General features: G+C 45.5%; 1 protein-coding gene across 1 annotated transcript in view; it reads left to right on the top strand.

Annotated features, from left to right (window-relative positions):
* Window positions 1–22,173, top strand: part of Lmpt (four and a half LIM domains protein limpet) — a 310,360-nt gene that overhangs the window by 142,607 nt on the left and 145,580 nt on the right. Inside the window, exons 3-4 of the mRNA XM_084602629.1 lie at window positions 15,769–15,946; window positions 17,947–18,180. Coding sequence (XP_084458755.1) covers window positions 15,769–15,946; window positions 17,947–18,180 — 412 coding nt within the window. The remainder of the gene's footprint in view (window positions 1–15,768; window positions 15,947–17,946; window positions 18,181–22,173) is intronic.

The following is a 22,173-nucleotide window of genomic DNA, read 5'->3' on the forward strand; positions in this document are numbered from 1 at the left end:
GGAGACACCCGCAGCATTATTGCAAGGTTTTCTTTTATTATATTCTTGAAACAATGCCTTCCGAAGCGCAGTGTGTCCTGCGAAACTAATTAGGGATGACAGCGAACGGGGGCGTTGCTCTGTAGCTGGCTTCGGTGTCCAGCCGCCTTGACCGGCCGTCATCTAAGCGCGTGCAATGAGGCTAATGGGAATGGAGACTGGCCGCTGTGCCGTGCTTCATTCAGTGACGTCGCTTCGACGCCGCCCACAGGGCTGCCGGAGACGGTCACCGTGCAGTCCGTGACCGTAAGCTGAGAGCACATTTGTGACGATTCACCGCCTTGCTGAGGCCTCCGCGACCAGGCGTCACATGTTACCGCATAGGGTACTGCACATCTTATGAAGCCATTTGGGACAGCTGGTTTCTTACGTGCGACCTCAGAAACACAATGCCGCCTAAGGCGAAGAGGGCGGGAAAGCGATCATGTGTCGGCTGAATGTTATATTAAATATTTAGTTTAATTTTCTTTCATAAAGTCGTTTCGCATTTTATTACTATGCTTCTTAGCCAGCTTCTTCCAGCCTTGTCAACCGCGTGTCGCTTTCGCGCAGTTAGCACCACGCACGGCTGAAAAAATCTCCTACTCTGGTTGTGAGCTTTGATATCCTCATCGTATCGCACGCGGAAAGCGCTGAGTGATGGCGGCAGATTCGAGAGACAAAACGTAGAAACTGGAATTGAAGCGCTCGTTACTTTCCGGCGCAAACGTGTGGCCGTTCCTCACTCACTCACTCACTCACTCACTCACTCACTCACTCACTCACTCACTCACTCACTCACTCACTCACTCACTCACTCACTCACTCACTCACTCACTCACTCACTCACTCACTCACTCACTCACTCACTCACTCACTCACTCACTCACTCACTCACTCACGCTATCTCTCTCTCACCAGAAGCTATAAAGGTAATATCGCATTCCTCTAGTGCAATGCATGAGAACAGCAAAACTCCCGTACTTGCTCCTGCCGTGCTCTCATTCTTTTAGTCCAAATTTTCCTCTAACGAAAAATGTGTTAGTGTGCCGGTTCCGGGAATGCGCGAATCCTCGTCAGTTCGTCCCGGGTGGCGCAACAAACACCTGCCAACGGCTGACGACTTCTTGGGCTGTGGCGAATCACTAGGCTTGTGTGATTTGTCACACCTGGTGTGGACTCGCCCAGTGATGGTTTCTGTGCACAGACTGTCTCAGACGGCAAGACCTTCGGTTGAACCGCGAATGCGACTGTTATAATTGGACAGTGGACATGCGCTTCATTCTTGTTTTAATGAAACGCACTGCCGATTCCATTTGGCATCGTTGCAGGAGGGCGTAATAGGGTTCATACAACAACGATTAAAAATTAGTAGATTCATTTATGGCACACGTTAATGTAAACAACAAATTGCTTATGTACAGCACAGGCACTGCCAATAAATAATACCTTACAAGAAACTTATAGCGTAATAAACTTATAGCGTAATAATAAAGAAGGCATTAAAATATTTCGTTGGGTGGAATTTTTTAGAATGACTACTTAAACTTTAGACAAAACTACTTAAAGTACCTAAAATTTATTATTCACACAGCTTCACTTTATTACCTTAAATGTAACTGAATGCAGTAAGGCGCGCTACAAGAGGGACAAAAGCAGGAGTAGTAGATTCTGAGCCTAACCGTAAAACGTAAATAGAAGTTGAAACATGCATTATAGTGCACATGCGGTGGTGTATAGTTAGCAGAATGGAAGCTATCGGCACATGATCTCCAAATTATTTAATATGCTGTCGTTGGCAGTAAAAATTGTCACATGAGCTGTTAGTATAAATGAAGAATTTTCTTTTTTCCAAATCGCTATTGGGTAAAGGCAGTATTTAATGCAATTGGTGTGGATATGAAACTGATCTAAAAGCGTCAGGATGTTAGCGAAATTTGCCTGCATTCTTCCTTCCAAACTCCTTCTACACCATTATTCCTTCTTCTGCACCTATGCCTTGTGACGTATTTAGAATAGAACAAATATGGGCTTACTTATTTTTTTCAAACATCTCGCCTCTTATCGACGGTGAGCTCGGAGGCTGATTCCAAGAACTCGGGTTCGAACCCGACCGCGGCGGCACCTTTTCGACGGAAGCGAAAAGCAAAGCGCCCGTATACTGCGCGATGTCAGTGCACGTTGAAGAACCCCACTTTGTCGAAATTTCTGGAGCCCTCCACTACTGCCTTCCTCATAGTGTGAGCCGCTTTGGGATGCTAAGTCCCATTAATAAAACCTAACCTAACATTTTCGATGAGAAAGGGGTCTGGATTCGGGGTAGGGTCGAACGAAGTGATTCTGAGCTTCGATACACACTGACTATCTTATCTAAACCAATACAGTAGTCTATTAGCCGCATATCGGTGGACCCGGCGACATTTAAAGGGTGAGTTATTTTTGCGCGTGAATTCTATTGGTTTATTATCATAAATTTTATTGATCGCGGGAAGTACCAGCACACATATGCAAACTACAGCGTAAGCAAAAGAATGGAATCTGTATAACTTGTTAGTGCTAAAAATAGCCACCCTCACGAGATTGTCAAAAAGGTTACGTTTTTGGGAAGGCCTTATGCAGCCTAAGAAATCGTCTCCAGTGGTACCCGCTTCCGTTATTGCTAGTGTTTGGCTGAACAATATTGGTGAGCTTTGGTGCTAGGACCTGGTTGATGTGTAAACTACATACATTTAGGTACGTATGAAGGTGAAACATAAGACGGTGCCTGTATTCTGCGATGTTAGCGCATTAAGGTACTTCAAGTGGAAGAAATTATTCGGAACCCTCCGCTGCGCTGTGCAGGGCTCCCCTAAACTAAAAACCAACCACTTGTTTTTCATTCAGAGTCGTATTGTTTTACTTACTACGCAATGAGTCAGACGCAGTTGTCATGTTGTACCTTAAAGCTGAGCACAACAACCAATCTCACCGAGGGGGATGGGAACGAAGATAGCATGCTCCGGGAATTTGAATGTACTTCTCTAACGGCAACTGTTACTGATGATAGGTTTTGTTAGGCATCGTTTATTTTCTGTTGATGTAATTCATTTATGTTGCCAACCATCGCTTCTATGTGGGGTGGTCCAAGAAATGGCGCGTGGCAGAAACAAAGAAAGAACCCTTACGGTCCTGCATTCTGCGAGCGTACGTCATATTTAAAAAAAAAGAAAAAAAAAACGCTTTTTCTTGCACGTTCCTATTTCAGCTTATTTGCTCAAATTCCGCAGCCCCTAATTCTACACTGCTCTGTCTAGATAAAAGCGTCTTGCTTGTTTTTTTTTTTTTTTTTCCGTTTCTAACGGATATTTACTTCTCCGCTGGCTCAAGTCTGCATAATTCTCTTTAGGAGGCAGGGGGAAAGAAGAAAAAATGTAACTTCTTGAAAGCAGGCGTTTCTTTTTTTTTTTTTTTTTTGCGCCTAGAAACGCTGTGTTAGGTTTTAGAGCTGGCTCTAAAAACACGTAGAACATTCTACTCTTTGCTCGTACAGAGTTGCATGGCGTGACGCACGGGTTCGTTCTTGCAGGGACCCCAGGCATTCAACGCTGGCTAAGGCAGCGTCGTACATATTTCAGTAGAAGTTAGGCTACTTCGGAGACTTTTTTTTTTTTTTCGTCATTTCTGTCATGCATTTTTGATGCAGGTGCTCTCAATCGCGGAGTCTTGCCACGTACTGTTGTCCGCACTGGCAGAGTAGAGCGCCCTTGCGAACTTCTCTGTGTGGCTTCTGTCCTTGCGACTAAACTGGGAACCACCGCGCGCGTCCTGAAGCGCCCACGTTTAAGCTGCACAGGAGTGTATCACTCCCTCGGCTTCGGAAGCGAATGAAGCTTGAAGCGGAGGATATAAACTGGAAAAAAAAAATATCGAACGCAGGCCTATATCTTAACTGAAGAGCGCGCCTTCGAAGGCTTTCACGGGGTGTGTTTTGTTCAAAAGACTGTGTGCTTGTCGATTCCGCTATTTCATTCATGTTAGTTTTTCTTGTATTTACGATTGTAGACTTGCAAAGTGATCTGCCGCCGTGTGACTAATATGGCAATTAGCCAGTACTGCAGATTGGGCAAGCTGGTTATTCATTTGTAAGAAGACAGTGCGGAACAACGGGGCAAGAGACAGCAGTTTTGTCCCGTTGTTCCACGCTGTTTTGTCACTATATGAGAATGGCAAGTCCTCACAGGCTTCATGCTTGTCTTTTACTTCTGTGAATCTGCGCAAAAGCTTCTCAGAAGTTGTGCTCCTGCTTCCTTACACTCTTTTTGCCCTTTCATTCAGCTCACCAAAACAGAAAGGGAAAATATAGCAGTCCATGATTTCACTCACTATCATGGTGTGAAGAATAGAAGAAAATATTTGGCGATATCCCGCGAATTACTCGGACACAGTTTCCGGGCTACAAAAACGTACTGAGCTGGAAGTCGACGCTTGTATTTTTTCCTCGATAAGTTCATGCATCGAGTGGCCTTCTGCACTTTGCTTTGAGAGAGAGAGAGATAGAGAGAAAGGGAGAAAGAGGGAGTAGCAAACGAGGCAGGAGAGGTCACGCGAAAAAAATGTTAGTGTGTGCCCGGAGTACGGAAGAATTAGATATTTAGCATATCGTATGGACGCTTTCTCACGATAAACTCCAGCAAATGGCGGAATGTGATCCCAATCTCCAGTGGCTACGTCTATGGTTAAAATAAAACACAGTCATGTTTTCCTTTTTTTTTTTCCTTCGAAGCTAGAACCAGCAATGTCACACCGGCACTTTAGCCAGTTTATTTGCTCCCGTGTTGAACACTGAGCCAAACTAACACATTGCACGGCCCTGATTTTGTTTTACGTCAAGTTTTGTATTACCGTCACGTTGCGTACCGTTAACAACTCCTTTTCACGAAGACAAGCGTGTATACCGATTCTTTAAGTGTCCTTACGGCATTACATTCTAAAAATGCAGTTCAGCCTATAGTAGGAAACATCATTCATGGCATAGAAAAAATCACAACGCAAGGCCAAACCATAATATTTTGCTGGGTTCCTAGCCATGTCGGGATAGATGGTAACGAAATAGCTGACTCATGTGCTGCACAAGCTCGAAATAAGGAAATAAAGAAAATACCAATCCTCTACAAAGATTGTATCAGGTTAGTGCAAAGAAGCCTGATAGATAAATGGCAGAAAAAAAATGGAATAATGAAGAGCAAAATAAGCTACACACAGTAAAACCCATAGTAGGAGAATGGAAATCATGTAAACAGAAGGAACGCTTCAGTGAGGTGATTTTGTGCCGTCTTCGAATTTGACATACACACTTGACACACAATTTCTTACTGAGAAAAGAGCAAAAACCATTCTGCGAAAAATGTGGAGGTGAGCTCACCGTGAACCACATTTTGATTTCGTGCACAGAACTTGAACAGTTAAGGAAAAAATATTTTACTCCATTCTATAATGAACGCATCCCATTCCACAACCGTTTACTATTAGGAGACAACGCACTTGTTGAAATTTCATCTGCGTTTAGTTTTCTTAAAGAGTTACGGATTCTAAATCAGCTGTAATTTTCTAAACACTTTTCATTTTCACTCATAAAAAAGCTCAGCAACCTAGTGTTTGGCGCATGATGGCCTTAGTTGCCTATGTGCCAAGAAACCCAACACAACAAGAACAACAACAACAAGTCACGCCAAGGCGATCCACTTCGTGGCGTTTCTATGCCAACGAAACAATGCCAATGGTCAGGCCCAGGAACTACTCATCTGCCATGCAAAAAAAAAAAAAAAAAAAAAAAAAAAACAGAACTTATCAGTCATTAACTATTTGTGCTGAAGGTTACGCAGGGCAAATTTAGGGCTCCGTCTACAATTTATAGCTATGAGCGCGCCAAAAACATGCTAATGAAGACAAATTCAAACTGAAGCGGGCGACTTGGATGCCGTCATGCAACTTGTCAACTCTGGTGCTTCCATCGCATACATGACGACCGTGCAAGATAAACTCAGATTTTTGTGTACGCTGGCTGATCGTACGCAAGAGCTTGGTCTCTGCTATCGTATACAGCTATACAGCGCATGCTGCGTGCGCACGTCGATTTTTTTGCGTGGGTAGCTATTTCTGTGCCTGTGTTTGGGTACGCTGTACTGAACGTCTCTATTATTATCAGCAAATGAAAGGCGTAGTGACTATGATGGAATGAATAATGGAATGAGTCAACGAACCAAGACAGCGGGCGTCAGCTGCATTTCGCGCTTCGACATCGCGCGGCACATGGATGACTTTTGCATTTCTCTTCCGTCTAAACGCGACTGCCTATATTTCTTTCCCGCGCGTCCTCGGCTTCAGCCGCCGAACGTTGCAACCACCTCGACAATTCAGTAGCGCATTTCGTACTGCCTACCAGGTAGCGGGCTGTTCGAGTGGAAGCGGCAGGTGCCTCTAGTAAAACATGCCCGGAACATAGTAAATTGATCGTCTTGGCGGTTTTGCACAGATATCTCATGCTACTGCCGAGTTCCCTAGTGTGAGCTCATTGCTTCGCCTGCTTAGAGGACGCGGATAAACCGGGAGCCAAGCCAAAGTTATTGGCACCGGCTGTAGCTTCCCCATGAGCGCCTGTGTATTCTGAGTTGGAATGCGATGGCTGGACAGTTTTCCGAAATTTAATAATTCCTACTGCGCCATATTGAGTACTTTTCTGAACCATCGTCACGCACCGGATAAAGACATGTACTACTGTAGACAAAAGTTTTCAGGACGCATAATCAGAAATCGAAGCCAATAGCTATGTTGTTATTCAGTTTGCAGAGACCAGACTTAACGGTCTGAAAGTCGCACTCTCATATTGTGACATCAGCTAGAGAAATCAAGAGGTTACGAGGGCATACGGCGCTTGTACGCCAAACTTGCTCTTCTCGTGTCCTGGAACTTTGTCCCCAGTCGTGCATATTCACTGCCGATATTTCGGGCAGTTCGGGTTCCAAATGTTCAATTTTTCGGACTGGAACAGACGTGTTAAATATTATAGGCGTCAGTCTGTTGTTCTTGTATTTTTTTTTTACTCGGAGTTAGTTTTTTTTTTCAACCTAACATAAGCGCTAATGAGCCTCATTTTCACAACCACCATGCCTACAGGGCTGCCTATATTAGTTTTCGGCTGACATTTGCGAGCTGCTATAGAATACGTACGAATACGCCGTTCTTGCGCCGCGTTTCATGATTGCGCTTGCTCTTGCTGGCGAGGAATGTAAAATAACTTCGTTTTTAATGTTAGGTGGGATATATGTTATGATGAAAAACACTGATGGTGCGCCTTTAGCTAAGAGAAGCTAGCCAACTCGTTAACGTTCGTGACAACAAAATAGATATGGATCGGACATCGTAAAATACTAAGTTGAGACTTCAGAGACGCTGACGGGTCGCCAAATTTAACACTGGAACACACTGCGCAGTTTAGCAGCATGGTCATTCAATCCACAAAGAAAATTCAGAAAACAGATGACGGCTGATTAAGCATGGTTAGTTGAAATACGAATAAGGTCCACTTATGTTCTGAATTCCATTTTGGTTTGACAACATACACACTATTTGACAACATACATACACGTGAGCATAGAGCCATAGTGTAGCACGTTATATGCAAGGCCAACCGACATATTATAAAGCCCTGCTTTAACCAAGTCTTACGAACCTACCACCATGGTCCGAGTAGCTTGACTTCGAATACAATGTTCGGGGTGGGTTCCGTTCAACAGATTCGGACAGGCGAGCAGACACCGGCAAGGTCGGTGAATGGGGTGGAAGTGCACTAAGAAGGCGTGAAATGGGACAAGAAATTTGAATTCATTACATCTCACACTTCGTCTTCTGATGTTTTGTGTTTTATGCTACAAAACGTTCAAACGTAAGAAAAAGTCAGTTCAGTTCAGTCGTTCAATCGTGTCCGACGCATCTTGACCCTATGATCCATATCACTCCATGCTTTCCGGTGTCTGACTATCTTCCTAACATCACATAACTTCATCTGCAGCGCCTCGAGGATGCCATCTAACCATCGCGTTCGCTGCCTACCCCTTCTCCGGTGACCCTCAACCTTTCCCAACATCAAATCTTTCTCCAGCGACTCCTCTCTTCTCATCAGATGACCAAAGTAGCTGAGCTTTAACTTTAGAATTTGACCCTCCAATGAACAGTCAGGGTTTATGGTCGACAATATCGACTGATGTGATCTTCTGGCAGTCCAAGGAACTCTCAAGAGTCTCCGCCAGCACGACAATTCAAACGCATCAATTCTTCGTCGGTCAGCCTTTTTCACAGTCCAACTCTCGCATCCATACATCACAACTGGAACGACCATAGCACAAGTTATACCGATCTCTGTTGGCAGACTAATGTGTCTGCTCTTTACTAGGCGGTCAAGGCAAGCCATGGCTCTCTTTCCCAGAAGCAGGCGTCTCCTAATTTCATGGCTGCAGTCTCCTTTCGGGGTAATCTTGGAGCCCAAGAAGAGAAAATCTGTCACAGCTTCCACTTCTTGTCCCTTGATGCTCCAGGACTTGATAGGGCAAGAAGCCATGTTCTTTGTCTTTTTAATGTTCAGTTTGAGCCCATACTTCTCATTATCTTCTTGTACGCGCATCAGACGTCTCTTGAGTTGCACTTCACTTTCTGCCATCAAAGTGGTATCATCCGCATATCGGAGGTTGTTGATACGTTTTCCAGCAATTTTCTCTCCGGCTGAAGACTCGTCCAGACCGGCCTTCCTCATGATGCACTCAGAATTATAGGCTAAATAGGCAGGGTGACAGTATGCAGCCTTGTCTCACTCCTTTCTCAATCGGAAACCAATCAGTAAGACCATGCCCAGGTCTGACTGTGGCCTCTTGCCTTTCATACAGGTTCCTGAGGAGACAGATGAGGTGAATTGGAAGTCCCATCTCTTGGAGAGCTTGCCACAATCTGCTGTGATCTACGCAGTCAAACGCTTTCGCATAGTAATAAAGCAGAAGTAGATGGGTTCTGGTACTCTCTTGCTTTTTCCATCATCCAGCGAAGGTTGGCAATCTGGTCTCTAGTTCCTCTGCCCTTGCGAAACCCAGTTTGCACGTCCGGAAGCTCCCGATCCACATACAGCTGCAGCCTACTTTGGAGAATTTTCAACATCACCTTGCTAGCTTGCGAAATAAGCGCGATCGTGCGGTAGTTGGAACAATCTTCTGCCTTTCTTTGGAATGGGGATGTAAACTGACCTCCTCCAATCATGTGGCCACTGCAGGGTTGTCCAAATTTGCTGACATAAAGTATACAGAACGTTAACAGCGTCATGGTTGAGGTTTTGAAGCAACTCAGCTAGAATGCCATCAGTTCCGCTAGCTTTGTTCTTAGCAAGGCTGGCTAACGCGCATTCAACTTCACTCTTCAGGATGCCCGGCTCGAGATCAGTAATCACAACCGTCTTATGTTGGGTTTGCACATCTGGGTCCTTCTTGTACAGTTCTTCTGTGTATTCCTGCCACCTCTCCTTTATTTCTGAGGATTCAGTGAGGTCCCTGCCTTGTTTGTCCTTTGTCACGCCCAGCTTAGCACAGAAGCTTCCTTTGATATCTTTGATTGTCTTAACAGAGCTCTTGTGTTCCTCAGTTGGCTGTTGTTCTCAACTGCTTGGCACTGTATGTTCAGGAAGGCATTCTTTTCTCTACTTGCTATTTTCTGAAAATCCGCATTGAGAACCTTGTATCTTTCTCTTTCCCCCATAACTTTTGCCATCCTCCTTTCCTCAGCTATTTGCAAAGCCGCTTCAGATAACCAGTTTGCTTTCTTGCATTTCTTTTGCTTTGTAACTACCTTAGTAGCAACGTCTTGTAGTATATCACGAATATCAGTCCACATCTCTTCAGGCTCTCTGTCTTCTAGATCTAATTATTGAAATCGATTCACTTCCACAGCATGTTCTGATGGAATTAGGTCCAAATCATACCTGAAAGGCCTTCTAGTTTTCGGCGTTTTCCTCAACCGAAGCTTAAATTTGTCAACAAGAAGCTGATGATCGGCTCCACAAACGGCCCCCAGGCCTTATTTTTACTGCTTGTATAGCACTTCTCCATCTCTGCCGGCAAATAATATAATCAATCTGATTCCTGTAAAGACCGTCCGGTGAAGTCCATGTGTACAGGCGCCTGTTGTGCTGTTGAAAAGGGGTATTCGCTATGATCAGGTTGTTTTCTTGACAAAGCTCTACTAGCCTCTGCCCAGCTTCATTTGGCTCACCAAGACCGAATGTGCCCATAATTCCAGATATTTCTTCACTCCCCACCTTAACATTTCAGTCTGCTATGAGAAAAAGGACGTCTGATGATGGAGTGTGGTCTAAAAGGCACTGCAGGTCGGCATAAAATCTCTCAACGTCAGCTTCTTCAGCAGTAGTGGTTGGTGCATAGACTTGGATAACTGTTATGTTGAAAGGGTGACATTGGATCCAAAGTGAAATCATTCGGTCGTTTTGGGGGTTTTAATCTAGCACTGCTTTGCTCATTCTTCTGTTTACTATGAGAGCGACCCCATTCCTTCTCCTGGATTCGTGCCCACAATAAAAGACAATATGGTCGCCGGAATTAAATGCTCCCATTCCGGTTCACTTGAGCTCGCTGATACCCAAGATATCAATGTTCAATCTGTCCATTTCTCACTTGATGACATCCAGTTTACCTTGCGTCATAGATCTTACATTCAATGTTGCTATGTGATATATCTCCTTGCAACATCGGACTTTCCGGTCGCTTCTCGACACGTCCACAACTGAGCGTCCTTTTGGCTTTAGCCCATCCGCTTCATTCGTCCTGGAGCTACTAGGAATCGCCCTTTGTTCATCCCCAGTAACATGTGGGACGCCTTCCAACCTGGGTGGCTCATCTTCCGGCGCCATATCATTAATGCTATTGTGACTGGCCATAGGGTTTTCTTGGCAGGAAATACTGGAGTGGGTTGCCATTACCTTCTCCAGTGAATCACATTTTATCAGAACTCTCTGCCGTGACCTGTCTATCTTGGGCGGCCCTACACAGCAGAGCTCACGACTTCTTCGAGTTTCGCAAGCCCCTCCGCCACGGCAAGGCAGTGATCCATGAAGAAAATGTATTGGGAGCTATTTGTAAACGTCCTCAATATCTTCGTGATCCCCAAACATATGCAGCAAAATTATCTCAAGGAAGGCTTGTGCAGCGCGGCTTGAGCGCAGCCGATTTTTCACCATGGCAACTTCATTCCAAATACAGCTAACTTGTTCCAATTGATTGTTTCAAGCAGAAAGTATTGGCTGTCCTTGGTTTATACATGATAGAAGTCAGCATTTAACCTATATAACAATTTGGGATCAATACGTACCATATCTTTATGCAAGGAGAAAGTTCGCTGGTTGCATTGCCGTGAAAGTTTTGCGTTGGTACAAAAAGCTTGCTTTGGTTTGGTTTAAGGTATTAACATCCCAAAGCGAAACATGTTACGAGAGATGCTGTTTGGAGGGCTCCAGAAATTTCGATCTCCTGGGGTTCTTTAGCGTGCGTTGACATCACACAGTACACGGAAGCTTTGTTTTTCGTTTTTCACATCCATCGAAAAGTGACCGTTGTGACCGGGATTCTGTACCGCTTTGCTGGGATCACCTGTCGAGCAGCTTAACCAGTGAGCCACCGCTGTGGGGCTAAATGAAGGAAATGGTCTTATCAAACTCTATTTTTTAAGATGTTCTAGATTTTGAAATGGGACCCATTAAGTCATGCATGATAGGCTTATTTTCGTTTGCACAACTTAACCTGATACGGCACAGTTTCTCCATGGTGGCTTTTTTTATTATTAAATCGGAGGAGAAATGGCGTGGTCGAAATATTGCGCATCAATAGCCGAATTTTGGCAGTGAGAATTCATTATCGCCTTATAGTGCATCATAGGTAGCCTGGATTAAAAAACCTTTCTATAAGCCTAGGTTTTGTAGCGAGCCTTTCGTTTCCGCTTTCCCGTGTACTTTCTGTAGGATGTAGGTGAATGATAAATATTTTGCTAAATCAGCAGGGAAGCTGGCCTAATTATTGATTGATTTATTTTCTATATCTTCAAATGCCGGGGCGCTTCACTGTATGGGAAATATTAATTTTGTATGGCCAACAACTAGGTATTGATACTATTAATATCTAGATCTGACAATACTGTCAGTTAAGGCGCGTTATTTATGCACGTTGTGCACGCACCAGTTTCATGGTGGGAACGAAGGGTCAACGAGGTGTGACCTTACCCTGCTGTGATATTAACGGCAGAAGCTGTGTGCGCCACAACATTAGAATCGAACAGCACTATTGCGTGTGACGAATAGGCCGCACAGTGTGTTTCGACTGTTTTAGGTTTGGTTAGAAGTTTTGCGTCATGGTGTCAGGAACGACGTGACGTGGGCATAACGTTTCCACGGTGAAAATATCTACTTCGAAACTACTTCGCACCTACGTTCACGACTATGTTTAGTTTGCTACTGCCTCTCGATGCAAGGAAGGTCGTTTTTCGCCCTTGGCCGTCGCAAATGCTCCAGCAGACATTGCCATGCTTCATTAGGTTTGGAGGATGGCCAATAATCCCGTTCGCGAAGATAATCTCGCGAACGGGGTCGTCGGAGAGGCCGCGTCGTAAACCCACGCGGCCAACAACAGTGCTGGTCCGGAGCAACAAGTAGTTGCCCTGCGACAGGACCAGCTGGAATTGCAGACCGACCAAGAGTCGTCCGGCAGACGGAAACGGGGTTTCGGGGTCTGCGCAGAGGCTGGGCCGCATTCGAACACAGCGAGGAGCTGCTTTGCTCGATAATGGCACTCCCGTGGGAATGCCAAGGGCGGCAAGTCCAAAACCGCAGCAGTCTTCTAGGGTGGAGACGGCTCTTAAACGTTGTTTTTATCATACCTGCAACTTCTTGTGTTCAGGTTATACGTTGGAAGCTCCGGCTGAATTCTCTCCTTGCCGGCGTCAGTGAGGAACGTCCTGCGCTTCGTTATCATGAATGGCCGAAAACAAATGGCTGCTGTCTCGATTGCATTAGCAGAAGCTTCTATCAAGAACAGGTTGCGCAGGGCATTTTGTATGCTAAGTGCGCGCGCTCGACGGAGCTGAAGGCCAGCTCAGAAGGAAGCCGCTACTACGCTGCGTCTCCAGTAAAACGAAACAGTGCCAAGAAAGGGAAGCAGCTGCGAGGACCTAAACTGCATATCCGAAAAACGAAACAGGCGTGAGAACACTACACACTCGACTCAGACAGCTGGCTTGCACCATGATCTCTTTCTTTCTATACGCTCGCGGTATACTGTTAAGGCGCGAGTATATCCGCTTTAAAGATCCATATGGAGCGGTATGGATTAAAGGAACGAACAGAGCCAATAGCACAAGGTCTTGCTGTTGCTTTGAATTGCAGTGGAACTGTAATGAACTTGCAAGCTTATGGCATGCTCTATGAAACGGCCCTGGAGCCTCCACCTAATATTTTTATGTTTTGTACAAAGTGAAACGGAGCTGACATATACACAAATGAAAAAAAGAAACAGCGGCCGTGATGTGTTACGCTTTTACTCTGCCGCAATTTATCACCCTTCATGTAGCGTAGTTGCTTTAACGGGAGACGGTTGCAAAGTACCTGGATTCACAAGCACATTTTCCGTGAAATCACACCAGGGTTCCGACGTGCAGTTTAGAATCGCCGATACAGTATGAATCAGTAGCATCACGGTAACGTTTGTAACTAATATACTATTGCGTCTCTCTTAGCCCTAGTCGCTTTGGGACGTTAAACCCGTTAAACCAAACCAAGAAAGCGCTTGAAACGGTTTAGGTCCAGGAGTTTACAGTCGGCTGGCGCTCTGTGAAGTATGGATGATCCCTATATAGTTGCAGTTCAGGGATTGTGAAGATAGCAGAGATCAAGGTACACAGATATTTGATGATCCGCGTATTTTACGTCCTTTTTCGTGGTCGCTGAGGGCGGTTGGAAGGTGGGCTTGTTATAAGAATAAGCCATTACGGCGCTTCTTTGTAGTTCTTGGTGAATGTGCCCTGACGCACATAAAACCATTGCTCGTGCTGATGCGTAGCCATGGCTTGAACGTCTGCTTTTAAATGACTGAAGTGGTGTTCTTGTTCTCAGCTGTGTTTCGCTTGTCAGGTGAAAAAAGAAGTGGGCTTGTTTGCCTAGCAATGCTTTCTTTCATCCTGGTTGGCTTTGCCTCTCTGTTTTTGGGACCATGCATGCTTGCATCTCCTGCGTTCAAGGCATGCGCTCTACCAACCATGGAAGGTTGGCTACCAGTGTCGCAGTATTTATCGTTCGACAAAAGGCGTACGACATAGTTAACTAAATAGGCTCCAGTTTTGTGTGCCGTATTCTGGACGCTGCGGGAACGTGCATCACTTATGTAAGTCGGGTTTAGTACAGTGCTGCACAAATGCCTGCGCCGTTGACAAAGTGGCGCTGTCCAGGGCTTTGTAGTGTGCAGAATGCTCTGACCGACTTTTCTTACCTTACTATCGACAACGTCTTCTCCGTTTACCTTGCTGCGTTATCCTCGCGACTGCCGTTTTTCTCCCTAAGCGCTGCCACCATCCTTAGTGCAGCGGGCGTCTGGGTATGCTGCTTAATCATCGCTGGTTAAGGCATGCGGGATCGAAAAGGCCGCATGGCCCGCACTATTACGTTGTTGCCGTGAGAAATACGCTCAGGTTCATAATATATAATTTAGGGATGCTTAAAGATGAAACCCTTTGGCCTCTCTGATTAATATGGGTGCAGTGGGTACATCCCAAAGATGAAAAATTTCAGTTGCGGTCATAGTATAGTTCTAGATGGAGAGACTACACGTGTGCACGACATATTGAAGACGGTGTAGGTTTCTTTGAAGCATTTGTTAATCGGCACCTGGCGAAGTAGTACTATCCATTGTTGTGTTTATTTTCTTAAAAAAAAACGGCCTTGATGAATTTGCTTTACATGGGAAAATATTTCATAAGCTTCCATTTCCCATTTCGGATTCATTTGGTCATCTGGCGTAGGGCAATGTGGTTAAATGGCGAATCTGCATGTTTCAAGCATGCTATGGAAGCGATCGGACTGCTGGCTGACCGCACATCAGCATTGGCCGTAGGACGCAGCCAATGGTTGGCTGAAGCTTGCGACGAGCGGTGTTGGCTGTGTTGGCGGGACCCACTGTTTTACGGTTTCTTTGACTGGCCACTTGCTGCTTTTGTCAAATTCGAACGTGACGCTAACGTGCGATCGGATGAAACAGAAATTGGAGAACGGAATTGAACTTAGAGAATGCTGCAACTGGATGCATCTGTTCGTAATTTGTTTGTTCTTGCAGCGCTCGTTATTTTTTTATGTGTGGAGCAGTGAACAATTAACCTTCAATATTTTCTTGATTTTGAAAAGACTGTGCTTGAAATGGGAAATCTGGCGGCCCTGGCTGTGTGAGCTAGGTTGCCAGTGCATTGTGAAAAAGCTGACGAGCGTGACTTGTGTCGAAATTTACGTGGTAAAAGTAGAATTAACGTTGGCGCGTTTTGCTTGGAATATGGGAGGAAGGTTTTTTTGCCGTTGTGTACCGTTTTATCACTGGTTATTCCTTTTGGCTATTTGTTTTGCACTGGTACATGTTATGATTCGGCTCCAGTAGAGCAGATGCTGACCTTTTGGATTGTTTTTCTTCCGTGCAGGAAAGTTTGCAACAACTGCAAGTGCCCTCGGGAGTCCCATGATGTGTACCATGAGGAGTTCGTCAATGTGCGAGACCGGATCGGCATCAAGGCTTCGGATCCTTCGCTGCACACGTCCAAAGAGAAGACGCTGCAGGAAGGCTACTCTTGGGTGCCCCCGGGACTGTCTAGCGCCAAGGTATGGGCAGCAGTAATGCTGTCATTGCCGTTGTGTAAAGCATGTATGAATGATTTAGTGAGCAGATTTCAAAAATCAGTTTCATGAAATGAAGCAAATTGTCATGTATCGCGGTTCCTGATATTGTCCAAGTGTCAGTGTTTTAGAATAGGCCTGCTGACACAAGCCAAGAATGAAAGGCGCTCATTAGTAGGACAATGGTTGATCGATGAAATATAGGAGCATTCCGTTTGAAACGAGGCGGTGCCATTAAACTTGACGTTTCATTGCGATAGCAATACTGCGCCAGGTTTCGGCCCATCATGTCGAAGAGCCACGTTTGACCTTGAACAGTCGCGAAGAAGAGGAGGAAGGAGAGGAAGAAGTAGAGGAAGAGGAGGAAGGGGAAGAAAAGGAAGAACAGGAAGCAGAAGAGGAAGAAGATGAGGGAGTGGAAATGGAAGAAGTGGAAAATGAAAAGGAGGAATAAGAGGAGGGAGAGGAGGAAGAATAAGAAAAAGAAAAGAAGGAAGGGAGGAAGGGAAGAAAAAGGGATGGTCACCGCCAGCTAATGCTTTCGCTCCACATTCGGTTGAGCATCATGGAACCCTTCTTCTTTATATGTGAGCTGGTAGTTCATGCTCTCGCGTCATACTCTTAAAAGGGACAATGTAGCACGTTACACTGATAGGGCGGATAGGAAAATAATTAAGCAGGCAAAAGAAGCTTCCCCCGTTGCTATCGCAATTCAACTAAGGTTAACCAGAGTTAAACCGCAATATTTTTATTTCATATTTCTTTAACGCTAAATACGTCGGTCCATTAATGGGCCATTTTCTTTACATCCATGCTCAATCCTCTACTCCTAACCGCTTCTAGGTTTTTTAGCAATCAGTGTTCTGTTCATTTTCTTGATGAGTTTAACAATAGACTCATTCATATGATTATTGTTATTTCTAAACCCTGGGACTTCAGTTAAATTTATTGGCCTGCATCGACATTCTGACGGATACCACCATATTCGAGTATAAGGTGTTCAGTTGTTTCTAAGCGAGCGTCACCTTCCTTTCCCTGGATTTAACGCTTTATCTAGCTTGAAGAAATAGGGCACTGCCTCTTGAGTTGTCAAAGTAAGATTCCTTCCTGATCTGCCTTTTTAAGTTTTGATATAGTTTTACATTCTGCTCATTTATCAGCAAATTAACCCACTGGTTTAAAACCTTTATTTCTCCCTCCACGTGTCTGGCATACTGACTGGTCAGTTTTCTATTTTCGCCATTTTGAGAAAACGCTCTTTATTTAAAAGTGTCTAAATACCTTAGCTACCCACTGTTATCGCCAAATTTTGTCAGGCATTTGTCATATAATATTTTACTGAGCGTTCCATGCTTCGAAGGACGCTCAGCCTATATCTCTCATTACTTCCTCGCTTGTGGTTTCGCCGTCGTCATCTCTTGCTAATATTCCGACAGCTCTCTGATTTATCTCTAATCTCGACTGTACATCTACTCTTACGGACAAAAACCGCATTTCGGAAAAAAAGCCCTGACTCCATTATTACTTTTCAAATGCTGCTTATTGCATCATGCATATTGTCGTACGTCCACATACTCTATGTATAATTATCCTTCTTTCCGAACAGACGTTTCGTGCTTTTTGATTTGTGCCTTTTTTTGTGTTTACCTATACCCCGAGATAGTTGTACTCTGCCACTTTGGGCATTTCGTGGCCTTGTATTTTAATCCTCAAACCCGCTTGAATCCCTAAATATAACCATACCTGGCACCATCACTCTGAAACAAGCGTAGTGCGTCCCCTTCATCTTCACAAAACATAATTCGCAAAGGTCCCTAGCCTTTGCTATAACAGAACAGTATAATCCGCACGCTTTAAAAGTGGTATATCCAGTGATGTCAGACGTTTTGGTCTGATCTGTACGGCAGATTATATTTAAATTATTTTCGTGTCCGGCTTCTCAAACCTCCTTGTATAAACTTTGCTTTCTCCGTCTGACCTTGCAGATCGAGGAGTACTTCGCCCAGCTGCCCAACCACAAGGTTCCTCGCCTGGGCAGCCCTGGCGAGAAGTATCGCGACCGGCAGCTTATCGTGCAGCTGCCCAAGCAGGACCTGGCGCTGGCCTACTGCAAGTTCCTGGAACGGGAGTGCCACCGGGCTTTCGAGGACTTCGTCAACGCTCGCAACGAGATCGCCCTCGACATCGGTTACGTCAGGGAGGCCCTCGACAAGACATTGGTACGCAGGCGGTGCAGCGCGGTCGCGATATCGAACGCCCGTCCGTGCACGTGTATACGTTTGTGCACAAGCTGCGCCACGAGATAGCAGTTGTGTGTTAAGGCTCCGCCTCACCTTCCTTTTTTTTATGGGCCCTATTAGAAGTTTTATGTAGGGTTTATCATATAAAACACATTTACATGACTGCAATGGGTAACGTTTCCTGCCATAATGCTCGTTTTTGCGAACCGCCTTTACCGAGAGGGGGGTGGCTGCTCCTGGCCCTACGGGGTTGAGACAGGTAGGTCACCGCCGCTTGTGGCGTGGGCTAGCCTGCCACCGAATTTTTATCTGTTGTAGGCCGTCATTGCACCCGCCACCGCTTCGGTGGTGGACGACGGCTTTTGTTGCGGCGCACGTCTTTCTCTCCCTTTTCTTCTTCCTTATTTCTCTGTTTTCTCTTCTGTCCGCACGAGGCAGCGGAGTTGGCTCAGCTAGAGAGCCAGTAGCAGGCCCGTGCATTTTCTTTTATTTCTTCCTACAGTCGCAACAACTTTTATCAATGAGCATGACTGGTACAGTCGTTGAACTTTTTTAGAGTACAAATTTTATTTATAGGAGAGGATTTCCTAATGATTTCCAAAATGATTTCGATCGCTTTGAGATTTTTGAAGTGCACTGATAACTCAAAGCACGAGGACGCATTTGTGTTTCCCCTACATCAAAACGCGGCTGTCGCGGCCGGTTGGTACCCGGGTACTCCGGTCCAGTAGCCGAGCGTCTCAACCACTGAGCCACCGCGGCGGATTTTTGTCTACAACAGCACATAAAGCGGGAGTGTAAAGTCTGTAGTAATTTACACTGAAAATACCTGGGCTCGAGGGCAAGTTAACGTACATCATAACTGCAGAGAAAAAACAGGATAAGGTTCCGCTTCTTTGGTCCCAAAGCAAATCACCGGGGCTCTCTAGACAAGTGCGATCGATCCTTCACATTGACCAATACACCACTCAAGCGTTTTGCCTTGAGCAATATCAAGCTCATGTGGATTCGATGGTACTCCAAAACGACTTCAGGTGTCCACAGAAACAAGTGTGACAGATACCACGCTTTTCCCTTCCTGTGAACCAATCATTAAAGCGAAAGCCTTTCTAGGCCAATGGTGAAAATCTCGCGTCGCCGAGATGTATCAGCGAGATTCCGTGAGAGACAAGCTGCTCATTTCCCTTTCTGTAAACGAATTGTTGGTGTGGCTGTAGGAAGAAGGAAAAGAAAATGCACGGGCCTGCTGCTTGCTCTGTAGCGGAGCCAGCTCCGATGCCTCGTGCGGACAGAAGAGAGAAAATAGAGACGAAAGGAAAAAGAAGAGGCAGAGAAAGACGCGCGCCGCAACAACAGCCGTCGTCCACCACCGAAGCGGCGGCGGGTGCAATGACGGCCTACAACAGACAAAAATTCGGTGGCTGGCTAGCCCCCGCCGCAAGCGGCGTTGACTTACCGTCCCAGCCCCGTAGGGCCAGGAACTGCCATCCTTCACCACCTTTTAGAACGCCAGTGAATGTTGATGCATTCAACTGAATGCTAGTTACGCTTGACAAGGGGCGCACAATGTATCGTGTGCAGCAGCAATGCTCACGCTTTCGCATTTCTCCATAGCAGGTTCTGCACTGCTCTCGGAACTTTTTTAAATTCGTTTAATGATCATGAGAGTTATTAAACTCATCGTACAATGCAGCCCGCTGGATCCGGGTTGTGGGACTATGCATCTACAATTAAATATTGCCTTTAACTTGACCTTCGACTTTAAACTGAGAACTTTTGGTATTTTAGCTATTATGTTATCAAATACACCCTCTGCGAGAAGGACGAAACTCTAGGCGCACGTATTGCGCAAAGTGACCGAGGTCTTTCCGACCGTGCTCTGTAGTCTCGCGCTGGCGATTTCGTGACGAGTCCTAAGCAACCTGTGCTATTTTGTTCCGTACGGTGACGACAGCTGACTTGTGGGCTGTTTGTTTCAGGCTCATTTTCGTTCTGAATTGTTAAGAAGGCTTGGCGAAATCTCGCTTAATCGTTTAGTTAACCGTAGTAAAAAAGATAAGGGACGCGGATGAACATCTAAGGTTAGTCATTGTTAGAGTGAACAACGGCGTTGCAGCTTCCGTAAGGAAGCCGTAACGTCCAACATTTTTTACCTTTGGTCGCTATTCCTTTTCCTTTGGTCATTTATTTGTCCCATAATACAGCGATCTGCGAACAATGCCCGGGGTGGCGAGAGGCTGCCTTTAAGGATATAAGATATTCCAATGTTTGCTGTTTGGAATATAGATGGTGCCTGTCTTTTTAATCGATTGCTCTGTAACGAAGAGGTGACCTCAATTATTCCTGTTGAATTCCGTCGGTGCTTCCCGGAATTCACATAGGAGCACTTCGGTCACTGATCCGCGTTTCTTTCAGAAACGACCTTGGCAGGTAACGATGTCGCCTCTGAACGTCAGGCATTATTTTGTGTAGTGAGTGAGCGTACACGGAAGGTCAGGCGGATGTTCGGCCAAGCAGCGTAAGTATAGGACTGCCACTGCGGAGTGTGGCAGCGGCGGCTGTTTCGTCGTTTCCCGCTATATGATTTCCCCTCTTATCGAAACTTCAAGGCAGACACAAAATGTGCTGTGGGTCCCAAAATTTCGTCTTCGATCATCCCTTGTTCACTGTATACTTACGGTAGCGGTGTGCGGCTTCGCGTTTCGCCTCTCGCTCAGGTGTTTGACTCAATTTATTTTACTATTTTATGCGACAGCGTGTACAACTCGTTCGCTCGAAAAGGGACCGTCGGCGGTAGGGTGTGGGGTCAAGAGAGACTGTGTCAAGTTATGGCGCAACTGTCCCCTGTGCTGCGTTCAGTTAGTTGCCATACTGTACCGCTTCCTATTTAGTCCCCATCTGCTAGTCAAGTGGGAGGATAGTTTTAGATAGGGATTTGCCACGGCGGCATATTCACTATACCTTCAATTCTATGCCGTGAATATTAAGTACAGATCTCCAGCGAGAAACGAGACATATATTTTTTTTTTTTGCTTTCCATTTCCCCTAGCCGAACCAACTAAAAAAATATACATCATGAAATTAAAAGCCGGTGTTACAGGTCGTCTACTCTTTAAACGAAATTTAAGCGTCCTTATAATTTTTGTGAAGCTTAAAAGCGTCTTCCGCGTTAATGAGGCCTTCGGTTAGTTCTTTAATTTCGCTGCAGTCGACAGAAAAAGTGGCGTATACCACGCGGACGTCGACTGAAAGGCATTATACCGCCGCTTATCGCGAGCAAACGGGCTCTGCACAGTCGGGGTCGTATTTTTAACTGGAGATATATCAATTTCCGCACTGTTATCCTTCTATTTCCTTCGCACAGGAAAGATCGAAAAATAAAGGCTGCACAGATGCTGCGCTATCACCTGTGCTCTTCAGGCAAAGTAATTTCGTTTACTGTCGCGGGATTTGTCAGCGATTTTAGTTGCAGTTGTTTCCTATACTTAGTTTATTTTAAGCGTGTTGTTCTCGTCTCCTTGAAAATATCGTGATCAATATTAGGTGTCTACGTTCAGCTCGAGTTAGTACGGTGGCTAGTCCCGCATGTGTAACTTCTCATGCGTATCCTGCCTGAAGCTTGCGGGCACCATCGACAGTTCTCGAGCGAGGAGGAAGACAAAAAATAAATTGATGTAATACCCATGCTAGGCATATGCATGTCGCCTTATCTTCCTCGAATCTCTTCCCGGCCATAGGGTGTGATAAAAGAACTAAACCGTGCAACTGTGCCAGTGAAGCACAGTTTGCTCCCGTCGGCCCAACTGAAATATACGGTTTCTGTTTCGTCCGAAGAACGCGATATGTTGTACCCCTGGGAGGTGCAGTGTGCTGAAAGCGTAGGCCTGCCTGATGCTATGAAGGCCGATAAAGAGAGTGCTTCGCGCCAAACAACGGGACGGACGGTGACAGGGGGCAGGGCGTGGCCAGCGC

The sequence above is a fragment of the Amblyomma maculatum genome, chromosome 1, assembly GCF_055883805.1.
Source record: "Amblyomma maculatum isolate TAMU_Amacu chromosome 1, ASM5588380v1, whole genome shotgun sequence".
Classification (NCBI taxonomy): Eukaryota; Metazoa; Arthropoda; class Arachnida; order Ixodida; family Ixodidae; genus Amblyomma; species Amblyomma maculatum.